Source organism: Budorcas taxicolor, chromosome 13 (assembly GCF_023091745.1).
Source record: "Budorcas taxicolor isolate Tak-1 chromosome 13, Takin1.1, whole genome shotgun sequence".
In the NCBI taxonomy this organism is placed as follows: Eukaryota; Metazoa; Chordata; class Mammalia; order Artiodactyla; family Bovidae; genus Budorcas; species Budorcas taxicolor.
This window is the reverse complement of record NC_068922.1, coordinates 32,306,834-32,329,000: the sequence shown is the minus strand read 5'-3', so window position 1 is coordinate 32,329,000 and position 22,167 is coordinate 32,306,834. Positions and strand designations below refer to the sequence as shown.

At 40.6% G+C, this 22,167-nt stretch overlaps 1 protein-coding gene across 1 annotated transcript in view; it reads right to left on the bottom strand.

Annotated features, from left to right (window-relative positions):
- Positions 1-22,167, bottom strand: part of CACNB2 (calcium voltage-gated channel auxiliary subunit beta 2) — a 416,941-nt gene that overhangs the window by 384,023 nt on the left and 10,751 nt on the right. The window contains exon 2 of the mRNA XM_052650516.1: positions 19,688-19,780. Coding sequence (XP_052506476.1) covers positions 19,688-19,780 — 93 coding nt within the window. The remainder of the gene's footprint in view (positions 1-19,687; positions 19,781-22,167) is intronic.

Genomic DNA, 22,167 nt, shown 5'->3' with positions numbered 1-22,167 from the left:
TGCACCTCAGATCATCAGGCATTAGATCTCAGAGGTTGGGGACCCCAGCCCTAGAACGTTTCTCCCCATCTTTCAATACCCACCTCAATCCAGACCTTCTTGGTGACACTGTCTCCTTTTCCCATGACAGAGTTCAGTCCCTTCCCCGTGTATCCCACGCACTGTGCACATACCTCTATTACAGAACTCCTAATGATGGGCTTTAAAGCACTAATATATTTAAAGCAGTTAATACTTTAATCTAGGCGCCTTGTTATTAATATTTCACTGAGATATAACTGACACATCTCATTGGATTTGTTTTAGGGGTACAACATAATGGTCTGATGTATGTGTATACTGTGAAATGATCACCATGATTACCACAATAGATCTAGTTAATTGCTGCTGCTGCTGCTGCTGCTAAGTCGCTTCAGTCGTGTCCAACTCTGTTCGACCCCATAGATGGCAGCCCACCAGGCTCCCCCATCCCTGGGATTCTCCAGGCAAGAACACAGTTAATATCTACCACCATGTAAAGTTACAATTTTTGTTTTCTTGTGATGAGACTGTTGACTTAACTCTCTTAGCAACTTTCAAACACAGATAACGGTATTGTTAACTCAAGTCACTATGCTGTCCATTACATGCAGCACTCACCTAGGACTTGTTTATCGTATAACTGGAAAGAACCCTGCTATTTCTGTCTGGCCCCATTCCTGGCAAAGACATGGTGCCTGTTGGTGAATAAATGAATCAGTGAATGAACAAGCAGCTTTGAGTAACTGAGGCCCAGTAAACTTAGTACAAAGAAAGTCTGAGTCAAGAAGTACAGATATACTTTGTCTGTTTCTCAGGTCATTTTCATAAACAACCAAAAAATGACCAGAGACATCATTTCATAAGAAAGTGTCAATATCTTCAACCCTGAGCCCAGAGTTGCTTTCTCTCTCTCTCTCTCTCTTTTTTTTTTTTTTTTTTTGGATAAAAAAGACTAAACACAGGTGTGCGGTACTGAAATGATCGTGTTTGAAACTCGGGTTACATGCTGGACTTCCCTGGTGGTACAGCGTTTAAGAACCGACCTGCTGATGCAGGGACATGGGTTCAATTCATGGTCTGTGAAGATTTCACTGAACAACGAAGCCCACGTGCCTAGAGCCCGAGCTCCGCAACAACAGAGGCATCACAATGAAAAAGCCTGTACACCACAACTAGAGAGTAATCCCTACATACTGCAACTAGAAGAAGTCTGCATGCAGCAACAAAGACCCAGTGCAGCCAGTAAATTAATAAGAACTTTAAAAATCTGGCTATGTACAATCATTTCTTAATCATTAAAATAGCTTATTATATTCATAGGACATGCCACATCTTCAGGATGCTGATGCTTCCTGCAGCTGACACTAACTGCAGTTGAGAGCAACTGTGGAAAATGCTAGTGAAGTTGTTTTGAACTGTTTTATGGGAATATTGTGAACAGCTCCCCAAAGACCATTAGCATGCAGAGTTGTCTAACAGATACTAAGCAATTCTTCCAAAAGAGGGTAATTAGATAGGGTCAAGGGCAGTGTCTCTTGGTAACCAAATAACCTCATTTTCTCAAACAACTGCTCTCCCACAAAGATATGGCCTGAGGCAGCAACAGAATGGCTGGTTCTCAACACTTAAGACTGCTAAGGACTCCTCCTACTCCAGGGGAAACCGCTGTTAAGAGAACCTGTTTAAAGGGTTTGCACAAATTCACTGAAAAAGCCACAACATGACATTCAGAGAAGCAGCTGTTTAGGGGCTATAAACCCTCTATCCTTCAACTTGATGACAATGAGGAAAATCTACTTGTATTGTGTTGGCATGTGGTTTTATCTGTTGGAAAACTAAGCTTGGTGCTCTGTGATGACCCAGAGGGGTGGGATTGAGGGGTGGGGTGGAAGAGAGGTCCAAGATGGATGGGATATGTAAGAGGAGAGTGAAAAAGTTGGCTTAAAGCTCAACATTCAGACAACGAAGATCATGGCATCTGGTCCCATCACTTCATGGGAAATAGATGGGGAAACAGTGGAAACAGTGAAAGACTTTATGTTTTGGGCTCCAAAATCACTGCAGATGGTGACTGCAGCCATGAAATTAAAAGACACTTACTCCTTGGAAGGAAAGTTATGACCAACCTAGATAGCATATTCAAAAGCAGAGACATTACTTTGCCAACAAAGGTCTATCTAGTCAAGGCTATGGTTTTTCCTGTGGTCATGTATGGATGTGAGAGTTGGACTGTGAAGAAAGCTGGGCACCGAAGAATTGATGCTTTTGAACTGTGGTATTGGAGAAGACTCTTGAGAGTTCCATGGACTGCAAGGAGATCCAACCAGTCCATTCTGAAGGAGATCAGCCCTGGGATTTCTTTGGAAGGAATGATGCTAAAGCTGAAACTCCAGTACTTTGGCCACCTCATGCGAAGAGTTGACTCATTGGAAAAGACTCTGATGCTGGGAGGGATTGGGGACAGGAGGAGAAGGGGATGACAGATGAGATGGCTGGATGGCATCACCGACTCGATGGACATGAGTTTGGGTAAACTCTGGGAGTTGGTGATGGACAGGGAGGCCTGGTGTGCTGCGATTCATGGGTTCGCAAAGAGTCGGATACGTCTGAGCGACTGAGCTGAACTGACCTGACAGCTGATTCACCTTGTTGTACAGCAGAAATTAATACAACACTGTAAATCATTTTTTTCAAGGATTTTAAAAATGTGAAACTTTTCATCAAGTTGCCAGTAGAAAGAATCAACCTCTGTCTGCCAGCTCTGCTTTGTCAGGTCCTTCAGTCGAGAAACATCTATGAGGAGGTGGCAGGCAGGTCATGGCTATGCACTCCCCGAGGGGTGACACTGCTTGTTCTCTGCGCTCCTAGTGGGGCAGGCCTTCACCAGCAGCCACTCTGACTGTGGTCCTGGGGTCCTGTTCTCTCTCACAAGAGCTTTGGCCCTTTATTCCACCTCACACCCTGCCTAGATCCTCCCACCTTAAGTCTTCCTCTTGCCCCTAGCTAAAAAAAGTAAAAGACACAATTAATAATACCTGCATAAATCAAAACCATAAGGAGGTCCCACTTCACACTGGTGAGAATGGCCATCATTAAAAAGCCTACAAACAACAAATGCTGGAGAGGGTGTGGCAAAAAGGGAACCCTCCGACACTACTGGTGGGAATGTAAACTGATACAACCACTATGGAGTAGAGTATAGAGCTTCCTCAAAAAAGCACACCTAGAAATAAAATTACCGTATGATCCAGCAATCCCAATCCTGGCCATATATCCATACAAAAGTGAAATTCAAGAAGATACATGCACCCCAATGTTCATAGCAGCATCATTTACAATAGCCAAGACATGGAAACAACCTAAATGTCCATCAACAAATGAGTAAAGATGTGGTACACACACACACACACACACACACACACACACACACACACACACACACACACGAGTATTACTCAGCGACAAAAAAGAATGAAATAATGCCAACTGCAACAACATGGATGGACCTGAAGATTCTTACACTAGGTGAAGTTATGTCAAACAGAGAAAGACAAATACCATGTGGTATCACTTACATGTAGAACCTAAAATGTGACACAAATTAACTGATTTATGAGACAGAAACAGACTCACAGACCTAGACAACACACATGTGGCTGCCAAGAGGGAGGGGCTGGAGGAGAGATGGAGCGGGAGTTTGGGATTAGCAGAGGCAAACAGTTATATAGAGAATAGACAAACAACAAGGTCCTAAAGTATAGCACAGAGAACAATATTTAACATCCTGTGATAAAACATAATGGAAAAAAGAAAAAGAATGTATGTACGTATACCTGAGACACTTTACTGTACAGAAGTTAAACACAACACCACAAATCAACTATATTTCAATAAAATTTTTAAAGTAATACCTATACAACCTCCACTCAGATTTCCTAACTGTGAACACCTTTCTCTCTCTCCATATACATTCAATACAAAACAAATGACCCTCCTGAGTCTTTGATTGTGCTGGACCCTGAGGCCACCTCAGCCCTTGGGACCCAAGGCTATGTCCAGTGTTGGCAGAGTCCTGGCTCGGGAGACTGGACCCCTTGCCTTACACCCTTAGTCAATAGTCAAGGTCGCTGCTTTCAGCCCAATGACCCAGGACAGCCATGCCACTTTCTTCCAGACTTTGAGCATCATCACTATTGTCTAAAGTTTCTCATTGCCCAACAAACACCTAAACATTTCCAAGAGGACACCAATTTGACTTAATAAATACCATGTACTTTTAAGTGTATGAACTTGAGCAAATTACTATTCTATCTAAACCTCAACTCATCCTCTCTTAAATGGGGGTACTAATGGTGCCCACCTCAGTGAGCATGTTAATGATGAAATAAAGTGCCTATCAGAGTGGCTGGCACATCGTCACATTCAATAAACGTTAATGATCACTATCATCTTTATTCAAATAGTTTCTTTGACACTGATTGCTTTTCCAATTAGCCAACTCATCAGCGCATTCTTGCAAACCCTTCCAGACCTCAGGACAACACACTGTAATCCATCACGACAGAGAGGCCACGGGGGTTTGGTGCCCTTCTGAGGCAGGAGTTAGCTGGGTCCCAGGCACTTCTTGATAAAGATACAACAGGAGCAGAGCCCTGCTTGAGTAAAAAGATAAGGCAACCACATTTTTCTCACTCTTGAGGTCAAGGAGACCGCCCAGACCACACAGCCCACAGAACAGATCCTTACGGGTCAGAGAAGAGAAGGGGGTGACAGCCCATAATGTGTCCTGCCAAGCTTCCAGAAACCCTTGCACTGGAATCCATCTTGGCTGAAAGATGTGCGTGGACACAGGAGAGGGCCCTGAGTCAGATCAAACATGGGCAGGAGCAAGTTAATTGGCCAGAAGGAACCCAGAAAACTGCCGCCATATAAGTGATTTAAGCCACTCCTATAGTGCATAACTCACTGAGTCTACCTGGGTGTTCTTCCACACATACTGTGGTTCTAATAAATGCTCTACCTGCTTCACAATCTCTCTTTGCTGAATTCTTTCTTCAAAGAAGACAAGGGCCTGCTTCAAGCCATTGCACCCCATGATCCCCCGAGATCATGCCTTCACTTCCAACTTCACCTCTCATCCATCTCTCCATACACCCAGGTTCCACACACATAAAAGGTAATTACCATCTCAGAAACACACTGCACACTTACCTTTGGAATTTCAAATTAACTTAAAATTTCAATTTGAAATTGTTGTTAAATTTAAATTGAAATTTTAAATTGAAAACTATTTGGGTGATACATGCTCAGATGCACTCTCTCCTTACTATTCAGAATAAAAGATCACTTATTCAGGGCTCACACAGGATTTTCTTCTGTTCTTCTACCATAGTACATACCACAAGTTCAGGAATGGTCATTTCTATGTCAGTAAGTCATGCCTTGGTTTACCACTTTCCTAGTAGTCACTGTCAACCTAATTTTTTCCTTCATGATCCATTCTGACCCCTTGATTCCTTTCAGGTAATAGTACTTGATCATGAGAGAACATCAGAACCCCTTGTGAACTATTTCCAAAAGGTACATGTCCTAGGACTTCCCTGGTAGTCCAGTGGTTAAAAATTTGCCTTGCAATGCAGGGAACATGGGTTCAGTCCCTGGCTGGGGAACTAGGGTCCCACACACCAAGGAACAAGTCAAGCCTGAGGGCCCCAACTGAGACCACGCACTCTGGAGCCCACATGCCACACTAGAGAGTCTGTGCACCATGACGACAGATCCCACGTGAAGCAGCAAGATCCTGAGTGCCACAAAGACCCAGCACAGACAAATAAATTTAAAAATAAAAATGCTCACGTCCAGCTTCGATCCTAACAACACACTTGACTGTGAAATCGTTCGTAGGGATTTCATCTGGACTCCTTAAACACATCCTGCTTAGTCAGGGAACACCACTTGAAATCAGACTTAGAAGAAAGTAAATAATGTTCTTCTGTATAAGCCTCACCTTGGCAAGCCAGTAAGCATCCTCAAATAAATCAGCAAGAGAAGACCTATGAGCTTTGATTTTTTTTTCCCCACGAGTCACTAACACGTAACAGGGCATTCTGGCCCACCATGTGGCTTTTCTCCTTGCTGCAGCTCTCCCTAGAATTGCCAGAGAGAAAGATTACATGAGGACATTAATTCCTCATTTTTCTTGGTATTAAACATCTATAAGCTTGAAGTCATAACTCCAAGAATGCAGTGAACAATAATTCACTGTGAGAAATGCAAGTACAGAAATTATTTTAAAATAGTAGCTCCAATCTTGACACGTATGATTTAGGTGTAAGATTATATTTTAAAATATAGCTGCTTTTAAATGAGAGGGAAAGGGTAAAAGGAAAACTTAGGTCACAGAACACACACTCACACATGTATCTATAAATGTCTATGTCTGTGTACTCATGGCTGTCATGAAGCTAAGTGCAAAGAAAACATCTACTGTGGATGTGCCACAGTTTGTACACATTTTACCCGTATGCTAAAGTGAGAACTGGATTCTGGGTTATACCGAGAAGTTGACTCTTTAAAAGCCTCAGGCCTTTTATCATTTTACAGATATTGGCCATGTCCTTGGCGTTAAGGGATCAAAGTCTTAGGAAGAGATCTTATACTCTGAAGAAACTGAATCATCTAAATATAAGTTCATGAAATGATACAGAAAATTAAAGTGGGTTCATAATTAAGATGTTAGTTTATTAGGTTGATTGCAAAACTACATGGTTGTTCCATTTCTACATCAATCATTGACGTAAAGAAGGAAATGCATCTCTTTATTCCTTTAATATTCTAGCAAAAAAATGTTTTTCTGTCAGTTTTGGTGTCAGTGCTTTTTAGTGTAAGTCTATTATTATGTGAAAAACTCGAGCTATAAGGAAACAAATTATATATGAAGCTAATTATATAAGTGTTTCTATCTGTTACAAGTTGGATTATGTCCCTACCAAATTCATATGTTGAAGTTCTGTCCCTCAACACCTCAGAATATGACTTTATTCAGAGACAGGGTCTTTAGAGAGGTAATTAAATTAAAATGAGGTCATTAGGATGGGCCCTAATCCAGTATGATTGATGTCCTTATAAAAACGGGAATTGTAGACAGACACACAACAGAGAGAACACCATGTAAACATGAAGATAGCCACCTACAAGCCAAGGAAAGAGGCCTGGAACAACTTCTTCCTTCCTTGCCAACACCTTGATCTCAGATTCTTAGCCTCCAGAACTGTGAGACAATAAATTTCTGTTGTTTAAGCCACCCAGTGTGCAATACTTTGTTATGAGAGCTCTAGTAAAGGAATACATTATCCACGTTATTTTTCTTTAAAATGAAAAGTTTCCTTGCTTGTTTTGGGTGGAGAGGGTTGCTTAAAAAAAAAAAAAAAAGTGGTTGGCCATTTTTCGATTTTGAGATAACAGCACCTGGGCCAAAGAAATTAACAAATCTTCCCATGGGAGTAAACCTCAAGGTTACATCTACATGAAAAAGACCCCTGAGTCAGAGAAAGTAGCACTTTCCAGGAAAGAGGAACTGGTGAGGTCACAATGCCCAGACACTCAGGATGGAGAGGAAAAACAGTCTAGCTCAAGTGTCCTTGTCAGAAGTCCAAAGAGTCAGGCTGTCTCCTGGGCTCTTCTATCACCAGATGTCAAGTATAAGAAGGAACGGAAGTTAGTACTTTTCTATGTGTATCAAAGACATAAAGAAATATGAAGGGAGATGTAAAGCCCTAAGCCAAATAACCCTCTAAAATTCAGGACTAGCTTACAGGGATGACACAGATGATGAAATAGTAGCAAGGGACCTCCTGAAGAACTTTCTATTTTCTCCCAATTACGAGTCAATAGAAGACTCTATAAAAGTTCTCCCCTCCCTCAGTGAATCATTTTCCCGTTTTTTCCCCCCTCCTTTATTCTCAAACTTTAAAATAAGCAGAGGGTGAAAGGAAGCATTGTGATAAGCTCTGGGGCAGGGCTGGGGCAATCAGTTCCTTTTCTCCATCTCAGGTCTTTGCAATAAAGACACACACTTGGTCACGAATGTGGAAAAATGATAAGATGGGAATACGTAATTGTTAAACTATTGCAAATATTTTCAAGACATCAGTCAAACTCTCAAAGAGGATTTCCTTAGCATCTGATAATCATCAGGTATGAAGATATCAAAACATGTCAATAGAGAACAAAGATGCTGATGATATTTACATCTATGAAAGACACAACAGGGAAAAGAGAACTATTTCTTGGTTGGACCGGACTTGGGTATGATGCCTGTGAAGACCTGAGACATGTGAATCATTAACTTGGAGGGAAGTAACTAACCATTTCAGCATGATTCCTTAAGTTCAGGGTTCAGCAGAAACACACACTTCTTGGAAATTCACTGTTTAATGAAAACCTATTTTCTTAGTCATTCTAATTACTCCATATTAGATCACTTGTACATTCTCAATTAATTTAGGGGGCGAGTTTAGCTAGGACTTTGCATGGACTGGTCAAGCAGAAGACGAATAATGGAAGAAAATGGGGCATAAAAGGAAAGTATATTATAATTTGAAACGTATCTCAGAGTCTAAAGTCTCAGAACACCTGCAGAAATGATTCTGGGTTGTAAACTGGTATTTTTAACTCTGTGGGGAAAAGATAGGCAAAGATAAAAAACTGTCAATCCACAAAATTATTCTAATAATGAGGAACCTTAATCATACCTAGTTTACAGGGTAAGTGTTCCAAATACATGAAAACAAACTGAAAATGAGGAAGACTGGTGTAGAACCATGCCCTTGTTCCCCTACAAAAAGCATCTTCAAAAAGATTGATGAGCCAGTTTGCAAGGAAGCAGTGGAGATGCAGACAGAAAACAGAACTGTGGACACAGTGGGGGAAGGAGATGGTGGGATGAATGAGAGAGTAGCATGGAAACATATACATTACCATATGTAAAACAGCCAGTGGGAATTTGCTGTATGACGCAGGGAGCTCAATCTGGTGCTTTGTGACTACCTAGAGGAGTGGGATGGGTGCAGATGGGAGGGAGGTTCAAGAGGGAGGGAACATATGTATACCTGTGGCTGATTCATGCTGGTGTATGGCAGAAACCAATACCATATTGTACATCAATCATCCTCTAATTCAAAATAAATTTTTTAAAAAGACATGTTAAGGCTAGTGATTTGTTGAAGTGCAAAATCAAACTTTAAAAAATACTTTCTAAATTACTTATGTCAACTCAAAGAAAAATGTACAACATTCTCAGTAACATAAAGGCATATACCATGGAAAGGACAGCGAACGTTTTTTAAGGCTCAATATTTTTATACTGCCATATTTAAGAAGAGTTCTTAAGAGAACTTAGAACCAATTCTGCCATTCACAAAATCTAAATGAATGCTTAATAAGATATAAAGACATTTACAGGAAATCACAGTGGCAATAAATCTACTGCATTATTATTTATAGTTGTGTTTGTGATGAATACAGCCTAACACGGCAACAAGCCAGTATTTCAGGGCTGAGAGATTTACCCAACCTTAAACATATCAGTCCACACAGGCCTGGAGTCTGTAATCATTATCACAGTTTAATCTGTCTTCTGCAAAACAAAACTAAAAAATAGACTGTGTGTCTCTGTGATTAATCATTCATATTTAAAGCCAATCGGAACGAAGAAAAGGTCTAAAATAGCAGCTCCAAGAACATGGTACTGGAAAGCAATGGAATGTGTTTAGAATACCGTGTTCCGAAAAGCGTCATGCAACCTTCTGTTAAATGTGTGGTTCATTCCATTTTGTCATCCTGATTTGTATCCTGGAAGCCCTTATACGAGACAGGATTACTTCCTGACAGTTGCAGCATACACAGGTTGATGAGCAAAATCCAAGATTAGTTGCAAAGTTCTTCCCCTTGAACCTCCTCCTACCCACTCCCTCCAAATAATGATGCTTCTTACAAAGTGCAAGAATACTTGTTGATTTCTAAGGTTCAACTTTCTGCACAAAGGACTCTAGTTGGTACTCTTGTGTGCGTTAGTCACTCCGTTGTGTTCAACTCTTTGTGACCCTATGGACTATAGCCCGCCCGGTTCCTCTACCCATGGAATTCTCCAGGCAAGAATACTGGAGTGGGTAGCCATTCCTTTCTCCAAGGGATCTTCCCAACCCAGGGATTGAACCCAGGTCTCCTGTGTTGCAGGCAGATTCTTTACCATCTGAGCCACCAGGGAAGCCCAGTTGGTACTCTAGGGTGGCCTATAAAAATTAGGTGGGAAGAGCTGGTGAGTCCTGGATACATTTGGCAGAATATAGCCGATAGTTCGGAGGATGGGGTACCCTGAACCCCGAATGAAAGCTGCCAGGCTGAGGGATCACTAAAATAAAGCTAGCTGGCAGTTATCCCCTTATCATTTGGTGTTCATCCTAGGAATACTGCCAGGTACATAAACATAGCCAGGGAGAACATGTCTTTAAGAAAATGAAGAATTATCAAGAGAGGAAGAAGAGAAGAGGGTAGAAGAGAGAAGTAATGGGACTGAAGAAGCAGTTCCACCCCTCACAAGCTGCTTTTCACTTTGATGACTAGCACTTCCTTGCAGATGTACATAGTTCCTCCTGACCTTGGCAGAATCCAATAATTTATACAGTTAGCCATTCTTGCACAATCTCCTAAAAAGAACAGCACAAATGTTCTATCCTTCAATGCCAGCAGGCCTTGCTGCTTCTACCCTCCTATTTTTCTTCCAGTAAATTAATTTACTTGCTTAGGTACTGATGTAAAAATAAATGACCAGCTCTCCTCTTCTCTCTCCCTCTCCATCTCTGACAAAAGAACTCAGATTTTTTTTTTCCTTTCTTTAGATTAAGTTGGGAGGAAACAGCCAATTTTTATGAAAACTTAATTATCATCATCAACTATAAATTCATGCTGGGCACGAAATGTAAAGGATTTTAACAACTGTAGCTTTTCCAGGTTTATTATGAGAAATGAAGTTCTCTTATTGATGGATCTGTTCACAGCACACAGCCAAAGAGTACAAAGAGTTTATACTATAATCAAAGACAGCCTGGATAACTTAATTATCTTAATAATAAATCCAAGATAACCACAGCTTGATATATTAAATAACTTTTAGGACATGAACACTCTGAGCAAGAATCTTCATTAATTCTAATTATGGTGCCTTTAAGTCATGTTTAACACTTTTCACCCCTTAGTAAATTAAAATTAAAGTGCCTATTCACAAAGCACAGGCCCTAATGAACCAAAAAAAAATTTTTTTAAGAGTCTGATGTTAAACCCAGGTGCTGTATACGTGTCTAACTTTACCCAGATTCATAGTAAGAATGATTTATGGGCTAACATCAGCCTCAGTTAAACCTCAAAACCAATGGCATGATACTGCAGGTGATTCAGAGTTGAGTTCATTTTCAAATTTATCTTTTCAAAAACTGAGGGAAAAAAAATGGACTTTTGCAATTCCAAAGAGTGCCTGTTTCTGTGACTTTTGTAGTAGGAAGGAAAAAATAGCCACTCTTCCAATCATACTTCTCAGGGATCAGTAAGAGTAACAGATTGCAAAAATGGTGACACCAACTGGGAATCTGAGCAACTTTTGAGGAAAGAAGAGGGAAATGACACTGTTTTCTTTTTAAAATCATGATGCTAGGGAAAACTGACAATGCTAGTAACATCCTCACCTTCCTATAAGGAAGGAAGTTAAGAGAATACCTTTGGATTCATCCTAAAAAAACTGGTAGGAATCTTTCTCCACGTCTTCTTTGGCTGAAAGAAGGAAGCACTTGCAACTGATTTTCATTTTGACCTTTGTTACAAAGGAGTGTAGCATCATCAGTGACAGCACAGATGCAGAATCAGCCCCCTGGATCCCAACCTTACTTGTCATGTGACTGTGGACGAGTTGCCTCTCTGGGTCTTATTTGTCTCATTTGTAAAATGGAGCTATAGATAGAATATACAGTAAATAATGGTAACAGTCAACAACCATTATCATTTCCTCTGCCATGGTCTATTTCTTACTCAGGTTTTAACTAATGTTCTAAATATGGAATAGTGTTTATAAGTAAGAGCAATAAACTCTTAAATAGTATTTCATAAAGAAGGCCAAGCACCAAAGAATTGATGCTTTCGAAGTATGGTGCTGGAGAAGACTCTTGAGAGTCCCTTGGACAGCAAGGAGATCAAACCAGTCAATCCTAATGGAAATCAACCCTGAACATTCATTGGAAGGACTGATGCTGAAGCTGAAACTCCAATCCTTTGGCCACCTCACTGAGCAAAGAGCCAACTCACTGGAAAAGACCCTGATGCTGAGAAAGACTGAAGGCAAAAGGAGAAAGGGGTGGCAGAGGACAAGTTGGTTAGATAGCATCACTGACTCTATGGACATGAATTTGAACAAATCCTGGGCAACAGTGGAGGACAGAGGAGCCTGGGGTGCTGCAGTCCATGGAGTCACAAAGAGTCCTGACTTAGTGACTGAACAACAAGAAAACAGTATTAACTAGACAGCAGGTACCATTCTAAGCAATTTACCAGTTTTCACTCATGTGATCCTTACAACCAACTTTTGATGCGGCCGCTATTTCCCAGATGAGGATGCTGAGTACACAGAGATGAAGCCACTAGTCCAAGGGCCAGCTAGTAAATAACAGAGGCAGAATCCAGACTCAGACTGGCTTCAGAGCCCAGGCTCTTATCACCATCCTGCTTCTCTCTTTTTTTAAATGAATATCAAAAATTTATTGGAACAAATGTCAAGGTTGGTATAAACTCACTTTTTGAAAGGCTGGTATGGCACCTGTGAAGCAAGAACATCTGTATCCTATAACACTAAACATCTTTCCATCCAAACTTGGAAAATCTGCCACGCAAACATGGGTTCTAGTCAGTGGGAAGATGAAACTAGACTGCAGATGCACCATCCGTTGTAGAAGGAAGATACAAAATACCTTCCCTGTAAATTACAGAAAGTACTTTTTCCAAACGTAGGCTATAAACAGCAGATACTGTAAAACAGAGCGTTAATTATGCACCACATACTAACACAAATGACCTCTGAAATGGCAGATCCACATCTGAGCATCTAAGCTCCTCCATTTTAAAAAACTTCTCTTCCTGCCTCATTTCACCTAGTTACCATCATACTTTTTTACATGTGTTAAAGTTCCCAAGAAGTAAGCTAATCATATCTAGTGGTGAATTCTAACTAGTCAAAAATACCTTCGCTGGCATTAAATGTTTAGCCTGTCTCCCATGCCCATACCTATTTACAAAGAAAGTCAAACTGACAATAAAAATTAATCTTCTTCTTGAAGAAAAACCTTTGATATAAATTTGCTACCATCATAATTTATATAACATAGAACTATGGAAATTCTAAGTTCAGTACGTAGTGAAACTGTCTTGCATCTCGGTAACATTTTAAGTACAACACAAAGGAATGAGACTGAAAAAGCAAACAGATCAACCACAGTTAACTTTCCTTCTAATTGATGTTCCTCCTTGCAGTTTCTGAAAAGGAGTTCAATCTTTGAAATATACGATATCCAAGGTCATCTAGGCTGCTACTTCGCAACAACCTTACACAGAGTAGAACCTTACACAGCCCATGGGAAGCCCCACTGATAACAGTCTCACACACAGCCAACAATCTGTGTGGACCACGACTGTGATGTGAACCTCAGTGAACAGTGATACTCACTGATCAGAACTCAGACCCTTCCCTGAGCTTCAGCATGGAAACCATGTCCTGGGAGAAATGAACTAAGCTCATGAGGGAAAGAGCCTCTCATCCCCATCTTTGGAATATCATGGACTTTAAATAGGTCGATGATTTTGAAGAACCAGAAGCTGCGTTATTTGGTTAGCTTAGGGTGAACTGGTCAACCAACACAATGGTGTTCTGATCTAGAAAAGAAAAGTTCTTTTACAGTAGCTGCTATCCTGTTTGTGGACCTAAAGTAGAAACATATCTATAAGCAATCGCTCCTTAAGACTAACGAACCTTCTGAAAGAATTATTTGGTGGTGGTTTAGTCGCTAAGTCGTGTCCGACTCTTGCGGACTGTAGCCTGCCAGCCTCTTCTGTCCGTAGGGATTCTCTAGGCAAGAATACTTGAGTAGGTTGCCAGTTCCTTCTCCAGGGGATCTTTCCAACCCAGGAATCGAACCCGGGCCTCCTCATTGCAGGCAGATTCTTTACCAACTGAGCTATGAGGGAAGCTGAAAGAATTACTTAGAGCAACACAAACACATGATGGTCAGAAATATACAACTAAAAGTTTGGGAAAAGAAACCATGCTTTTACCTTTTTACTTGTAGCCTTCTTTCCTTCTCATCTGCTAACATATTTCAATATGTTCCAACATATTCCAATAGTTCTAATTTTCCAACAAATAGCTATTTTTAATTTTCCAACAAATAGGCCTGATTACAATGACTAATGGGCCATTTACCATAGAGAGTAACAAAATACTCTCATATGATTGTTCAGATTCTAAATTTATATATATATATATTTATATATTTTATAATACATATTACATATACATTTATATATGCAAATGTATTCTAAATTACAGACTTCCCTAGTGGCTCAGATGGTAAAAGTGTCTGCCTACAATGCAGGAGACCTGGGTTCGATTCCTGGGTTGGGAAGAGCCCCTGGAGAAGGAAATGGCAACCTACTCCAGTATTCTTGCCTGGAAAATTCCATGGACAGAGGAGCCTGGTAGACTATAGTCCATGGGGTTGCAAAGAGTCAGACAGGACTGAGCGACTTCACTTCTTCATACATTTATAAGCATATGCCACACAATGACACATATTTATATCACACAATGCACCCTAGATCCAGCCACAGGTAAACTGTGGCTTTGTTACCAAGGACATGGATATTAATACCACAATGAGCTATGACTGCTCTGTCTGTTGTAACAATGACTGAAATGAAAAATCATTGACAATACCAAGTGTGGGTGAAACTATGCAACAACAAATACTGTCCTCCACTGCTTGAGTGAGTGCAAACTGGTTCATCCCTTTGGATAAATGTCCTGCAGTATTTACTCGAGCTGCACATATAACCCAGCAGTCTATTCAATGAACAACAATGTATTCACATATAAGATCACAGGAAGATACAGGAATGCATGTCACAGCATGGCTCTCAATAACCCCAACTGGAAATGACTCAAAGTCCAGCAACAGCAGGGGAGATAAACCAATTGTGGCATGTTCACCCAACGAAATACTATACAGCAAGGAAAATGAGCCAGTTATTGAAACATACAACATAGATGAACATAACAATGGTAAGGTCGAATGAAAGAATTTAGTCAGAAAATAACTCCGTTTATACAAAATCCACAAAAGAGGCCAAGTGAATTATGGTCTCAGAAGGAGGGACAATGTTTGCTTACCTTTAGCATGAAGGAAGAATTACTGATAGAGGTCAAAGGGGGCATCTTGGGTGCTAGTAATACTGATACCTAGTTCTTGACCTGGCAGTTGGTTCACTTTGTGAGATCTCAGACTGAACACTTACAATTTGTGTATTTTTCAGTATGTATGTTACATATCAATAAGAATGCTGATTATCTTTTTAATTAAAATTTTTGTTTTGGCTGCACCATTCAGCTTGTGGGATCTTTGTTCTCGAACCAGGGATTGAACCTAGTTCCTCAGCAATGAAAATGCTGAGTACTAACCATGGACTGCCAGGGAATTCCCAAGAATGTTTAAACATTAAAATTTTTAAAGTTAAAAATAAGCCTTTTACAGTTATTTTTAAAAACCTTTTAAAATTATATTAAAATTAAAAATAATATTTTTTAAAGAAAAAATAGATCTACTTTCAAGCCCAACTGTCTACATATGTAGATAATTGTATTAGTTTACTAGGGCTGCCATAACAGAACAACAGAAATGTATTTTCTCATAGTCTGGAGGCTGGAAGTTCAAGGTCATGGTGCTGGCAGGGTTGTTGGCTGCTGAGATCTCTCTTCTTGGCTCAGGGACACCTACCTTCTCCCCACTGTCCTCTCAATGGCCTATTTCTTGTGCACGCACATTCTTGGGGCATCTTCTTTACAGGGGCATCAGATTAGGTCCCCACTCTTATGACCTCTGCTGCTGCTGCTGCTGCTGCTGCTGCTGCTGCTGCTGCTGCTGCTGCTGCTGCTGCTGCTGCTGCTGCTGCTGCTGCTGCTGAGTCGCTTCAGTCATGTCCGACTCTGTGCGACCCCAGAGATGGCAGCCCACCAGGCTCCCCCGTCCCTGGGATTCTCCAAGCAAGAACACTGGAGTGGGTTGCCATTTCCTTCTCCAATGCATGAAAGTGAAAAGTGAAAGTGAAGTCACTCAGTCGTGTCCGACTCGTAGCGATCCCATGGACTGCAGCCTACCAGGCTCCTCATTCCATGGGATTTTCCAGGCAAGAGTACTGGAGTGGGGTGCCATTGCCTTCCTTAATTACCTCTTTACTACCTTAACTGCCAAGTACAGTCACATCGGCAATTAGGGCTTCAACCTATGAACTCTGGGAGGGTTCCCAATTCAATCTATAATAGACTCTCTGACACGCTCAATTAAAAAAAAAAAGAATCCTTTTCTTTATGTAAAATGTTCACATTTTCAACCTCTAAAATATTTAAATCTCATTATCTTTAAGACCACCTCAAAGTACCAGGTGTTTCCCAAGTACTTTAAAGTCTTCATCATATACAGTTTGTGAAAATGTTTAAATGTAAGGTTTTCAAAATTACATGGAAATTATTTTTAATTCAAGGACAGGGAAAAAACCTAATTATATTTTTAAATAGAACCTGGTTTTATTGACAATACACCATTCCAATACCGATTATACACGAACTCTTGCCACAGACAAGTAATGAATATAGATACAGGTCACCTGTTTAACAAAACAACTACACATGATAAGAAGGAAACATTGAAAAGGAGTACTTTCAAATGATTTAACATAACACATACTTATTGTTACCACCTACCCCGCATTTCTGCAAATCCTCCAGTGAAACTTTAATCTATTAAATATTTAGTAATGCCAGGGTGACTTATGCTTATTTTCAAATGGTCGCAAAATATGAACGTGATTCTAATGGAATAGAGAATAAATTATCCAAGGAAAAATATAGTGCCTGACTCAGCATTCTTGCCAAAGATCCTGGTTATCCTTCTGTGACAGGATCAACGGGGCACCTTGGGGTTCATGATGCCTATATAATTATACCCCAAATCTAGGTCACAGCAAGCACCTCATTACACTGAGATTCAAACAGCTAAACCTTTATTTCAAGGAGACAAACTTTTAGGATAGTCTTTTTTCCAATCTGCTTACATGCTCACATGTGCTTTGGAAATATATATTTAAATTAATACTAAGTCACTTGGTAGCTCTCTTTATCATTTATAACTGTTTCATGCACATAATCTCATATATCACCAAGAACACAATGCAAAAGGAAGTTATCGGAAGGAAAAACAAAGTCCAGTTACTATATGCAGTGTAGCAATCCCTATGGATTAAGTTACCAAAACTTCATGAAAGGAGAATTCAGAGTCAAAGGGACAAATGGAAAATGGTGCCCAACAACTGTCTTAAAAAGACATTTTTAGAGTTCAATGAGTCCCAATTTATTTCTATCACAATATCTTTGCTCACTAGAAACACTGCAGTTTTTCTTTCCGTGCAATTTTGACCAGTCACTCCGCAGGGCTTTGCTGTAGCCTCTGTTTCCTAAGAAGCTTATTTCTTTTTGCTTCAGATCCTTCAGTCTTCAGTCTTGAGATGATTACTCAGAGTGTGGATTCTAGCCCTCCAGGGTCAATCTCCCAGTCCCAAAGGCAGAATAAATATGGAGGCTTGAAATGGGAAAGGCCTTGGGTGATTTTCCTTTAAGGGGCTCACCTAAGCCAAGATTGAGGCTCTCCACTTAGACCCAGAACACCTGAATTCTGCCCACGACAACCTCAGGCCAACACACACCCCCTTAGGGCCCATCACACCCTGCCCAGCAACTCTGCCACCATCAGAATGTGGCCCCTCACGTAGCTTCATCTTCCTTTCTCAATGTCTCTGAGCCACAAAAGTTCCACTCCTTCTTAAATAGCTCTCTTTTTCTACCTTCCTGCAACCAAAATATATCCCAGGTTGCAGAGACCAGAACCAAAGTTTTTCCAGTTGCCTGGAAAGTTACTGAGGTTACTCAGACTTACCGTTGGTGCCTTTGATGCAGGGAGCGGATGGCTGAACTCGGGTCATCCTTTGTCTGTGTCGGAAAAGTGGAAGGAGGCAGCGACAAGCCAAAAACAAAGTCCCCATGAACGTAACAGGTCAACATGTTTGGGCTGAACAGGTGCTAACTAACTTGGGGGAAAAACAAGGGGAAAGGACCCGAAAAGTGGTGAGGAAATGGTTTCCTTTCCAACAGAGATGGCGCAGCGCTTGTGGCGGCCAATCATCTCCTGGAGTGAGATCTCACAGACAAGAGATGATTTATGAGCCTAACTAAAAGGGAGGTCCTTGCACTGGGAGAGCAGTCACCCTAGCAAGTTCCTCCCACATTTCCCCTGCCACTGACAAGCATCAGCTTAAGATGCTCGTGTACCTATATCTGATGAGACTTTAGCCTCACCTGTAACCTATTGTCCTCAGAGATCTGGTTGCCTCTGCTCTTTCTCTGGGAATGAAAGTTCTTTCTGTAACCGAGGACAAGAGTGTTTTGATGTTAGGGATCCTGACACTGCTTAGGGGGCAGTCCCAAACTCCTGAGCAAGAATCCACGTGAACTGAGACAAAGGCTTTGTCTCCAAAGGCAGTTTCAATTACAACTCCAAGATACCCTGTGCTCTATTTGACCTCAGTACCCTCGGCCTTTTCAAGAGCAGGGCTAATCTCTTTTCCAAGCCAGGCCCCAGATGGGAAGAAAAAAACTCCAGCTGGAGGAACACCCTTATCTCAACTAAGAGCAGGCGGTATGGATGCCTGCCACCCCCAACCCCTACCACCACTTTCACTTCCCCAATGAACCCCCAAACCTGGAATCATTTCTATAGGAGTTCACTCTGTTATGAAGAAATCCTTTGTAATGAAGTTTGCATTTCTCTTTCCCCAACGTGCTGGGAAAGAATGTAATTACGACATATAGTCTCACTTAAAATTTAAATATATTAATTAAGAAGCTCCAATATTTTGGCCACCTGATGTGAAGCACTGACTCACTGGAAAAGACCCTGAAGCTGGGAAAGACTGAAGGCAAGAGGAGAAGGGGGCGACAAAGGATGAGATGGTTAGATAGCATCACAGACTCAATGGATATGAGTTTAAGCCAACTCTGAGAGATTATGAAGGACAAGGAAGCCTGGTGTGGTGCAGTTCGTGGGGTCACAAAGAGTCAGACATGACTCAGTGACTGAACAACGAATGACTGTGACATTCAATGGAACAATATCACTTCAATTAAAAGTAAGTACAATAAGACTATATAAATCACAGGGATGACACTGTTAAAACCACCTCTTAAAAAAACAAAACTGAATTCATTTTCATAGACTTCTTCAAACTGTGAATTAAAAAGCTCCTTTACCTGACGAACGAAGCTATTTGAGGTAGTGTCAGAAGAAGTGCTCCCATCGGATCCTTTAAATCTGTTTTTCCTTCTGGCTCCTTTTCCATATGACTACAAAAAAGAAAACCAAAGACAAGTGAGATTATTATTAGACCCTCACACAGGAATCTAGACCTACGTCCAGAAAATGTTCTAGATCAAGACAAGGGATAAATTGCCATCACATGAGCACGATTAAAAAGTTATTGGAGACCAAACATATTCCACTTATATGTGGAATCTAAAATATGACACAAATGAACATGTCTATGAAACAGACTCACAGAGAGAACAGACTTGCGGTTGCCCAGGGAGGCAGGTTGGGGAGAAAATGGAGTGAGAGTCTGGGGTTAGCAGATGCAAACTCATATACAGGAGGGATAAATGACAAGGTCCTACTGCACAGCACAGGGAACTATATTCAACATCCTCTATTCAACATAATAGAAAAGATGAAAAAGAATGCATATATGTACATAACTTGATCACTTTGCTGTATAGCAGAAATTAACACAACATTGTAAGTCAACTATACTTCAATAAAATAACGTTTTTTAAAAAGTGATTGGTGGAATCACAAATATTTATTTCAAATCAGTGACTTTATAGGGAGGAGAGGGTTCTAGAGAAAGCATTTCATAGTGGTGAATTGGGCTTCCCTGATGGCTCAGTGGTAAAGAATCTGCCTGCCAATGCAGGAGATGCAAGTTCAGTCCCTGGGTTGGCAAGATACTCTAGAGAAAGAAATGGCAGCCCACTCCAGTATTCTTCCCCGAGAAAGCCCATGGACAGAGGAGCCTGGCCGGCTGCAAGTCCATGGCGTCACAAAAGAGTTGGTCATGACTTAGTGACTAAACAACTACAACAACTGTCGAATTAAAATAATTTAAGCTCTGTTAGCATATCTCTGGTCAAGAGGCAGAGGCCACTAAAGATAATACATTTAAAAAAATAAACATTTACGTGTAGGAGGGACTGGGGCAAAATTACTGTGAGAGGAAAGCAACTTGTCAAAACCCTTCAGAGAGATGAATGCAGCTGTTGCTGGTCAGTCACTCAGTTACGTCTGACTGTTTGTGACCCCACGGACTGCAGCATGCCAGGCTCCTCTGTCCTCCACTATCTCCTGGAGTTTGCTCAAACTCATGTCCATAGAGTCGATGATGCCATCCAACCAACTCGTCCGTTGTCGCCTCCTTCTCCTATCCTCAATCTTTCCCAGCATCGGGGTCTTTTCCAGGGAGTCAGCTCTTCACATCAGGTGGCCAGATTATTGGAGCTTCAGCTTTGGGATCAGTCCTTCCAATGAATATTCAGGGTCGATTTCCATTAGGATTGACTGCTTTGATCTCCTTGCTGTCCAAGGGACTCTCAAGAGTCTTCTCCAGCACCATGGTTTGAAAGCATAATGAAATACTGTTTCCCAGCAGTGCTGAACAGCCCCTTTTTGGTTCTTTTCATGTTTTAATTTGTAATTCCACAGGTATTCCTATATTGGTGTGGTCCTTGCACATGATGGCTCAGGAACCTTTACAATATAAATTCTGACTACCTTTACATATAGATAGATTAGTATAGGTTGATAAATCTAGATGAAATATGAATGAAGCAGTGTCAATTCTTCATATTGTATGGATTTAGAGATTGGTTTTGGGAGATGTCGAAAGAGCTATGGAAGTGGTAGTGAATTACATGAAATTAAAACATTTTGTACAATTTTTCTGGCCCATTGTTGTAATGTTTGAATATGATGTGAAAAGCTTGTTCTTTTGTTAATAGGAATAGAAAAGAGTTTTATTTGAGCCGCTGAGAACTACAGCCTGAAAGACAGCTTCTCAGACAGCTCTGAGGAACTGTTCTGGAAAAGCATGGTTTTCACCAGTTTATTTTAAAAAAAAATTTTTTTAAATATAGTTGATTTACAATGCTGTGTTACTTTCTGCTGTACAGCAAAGTGACTCAGTTATATATGTATATATATATATACACACACACACATATATATATTATTTTTTATATTCTTTTCTATGATGGTTTATCACAGTATATTGAAGATGGTTCCCTGTGCTATATAGCAGGACCTTGTTCATCTCAAAAGCCTGCTTTTTAATCACTCAATTATTCTGCTGGGAAGGCAAGAAAAATAGATTGTATGGAATTGTAATAATAAGTAGCAGTAGTAAGCATTTAAGAACAGGATGTTAAAGGTAAGACAGTTTGTCTCAGTAGTAGGATAAAGCCGAGCACAAACACCTACAAAGGAACTTACTTTTTTTTTAAACTATATCTACAGCTTACTTTCAGAGCACTAAAAATAAACTATACATTCATCTATGGTTAATTCTAGATAGGAATAAAGGTACTGAGAAAATCACAGATTAAAATGTAAGTAAAAAATAGCTCAGCACTGAGCTTTACAGGTAAATAGACACAGGCAGGGATCCTGAAGACCTTGAGCA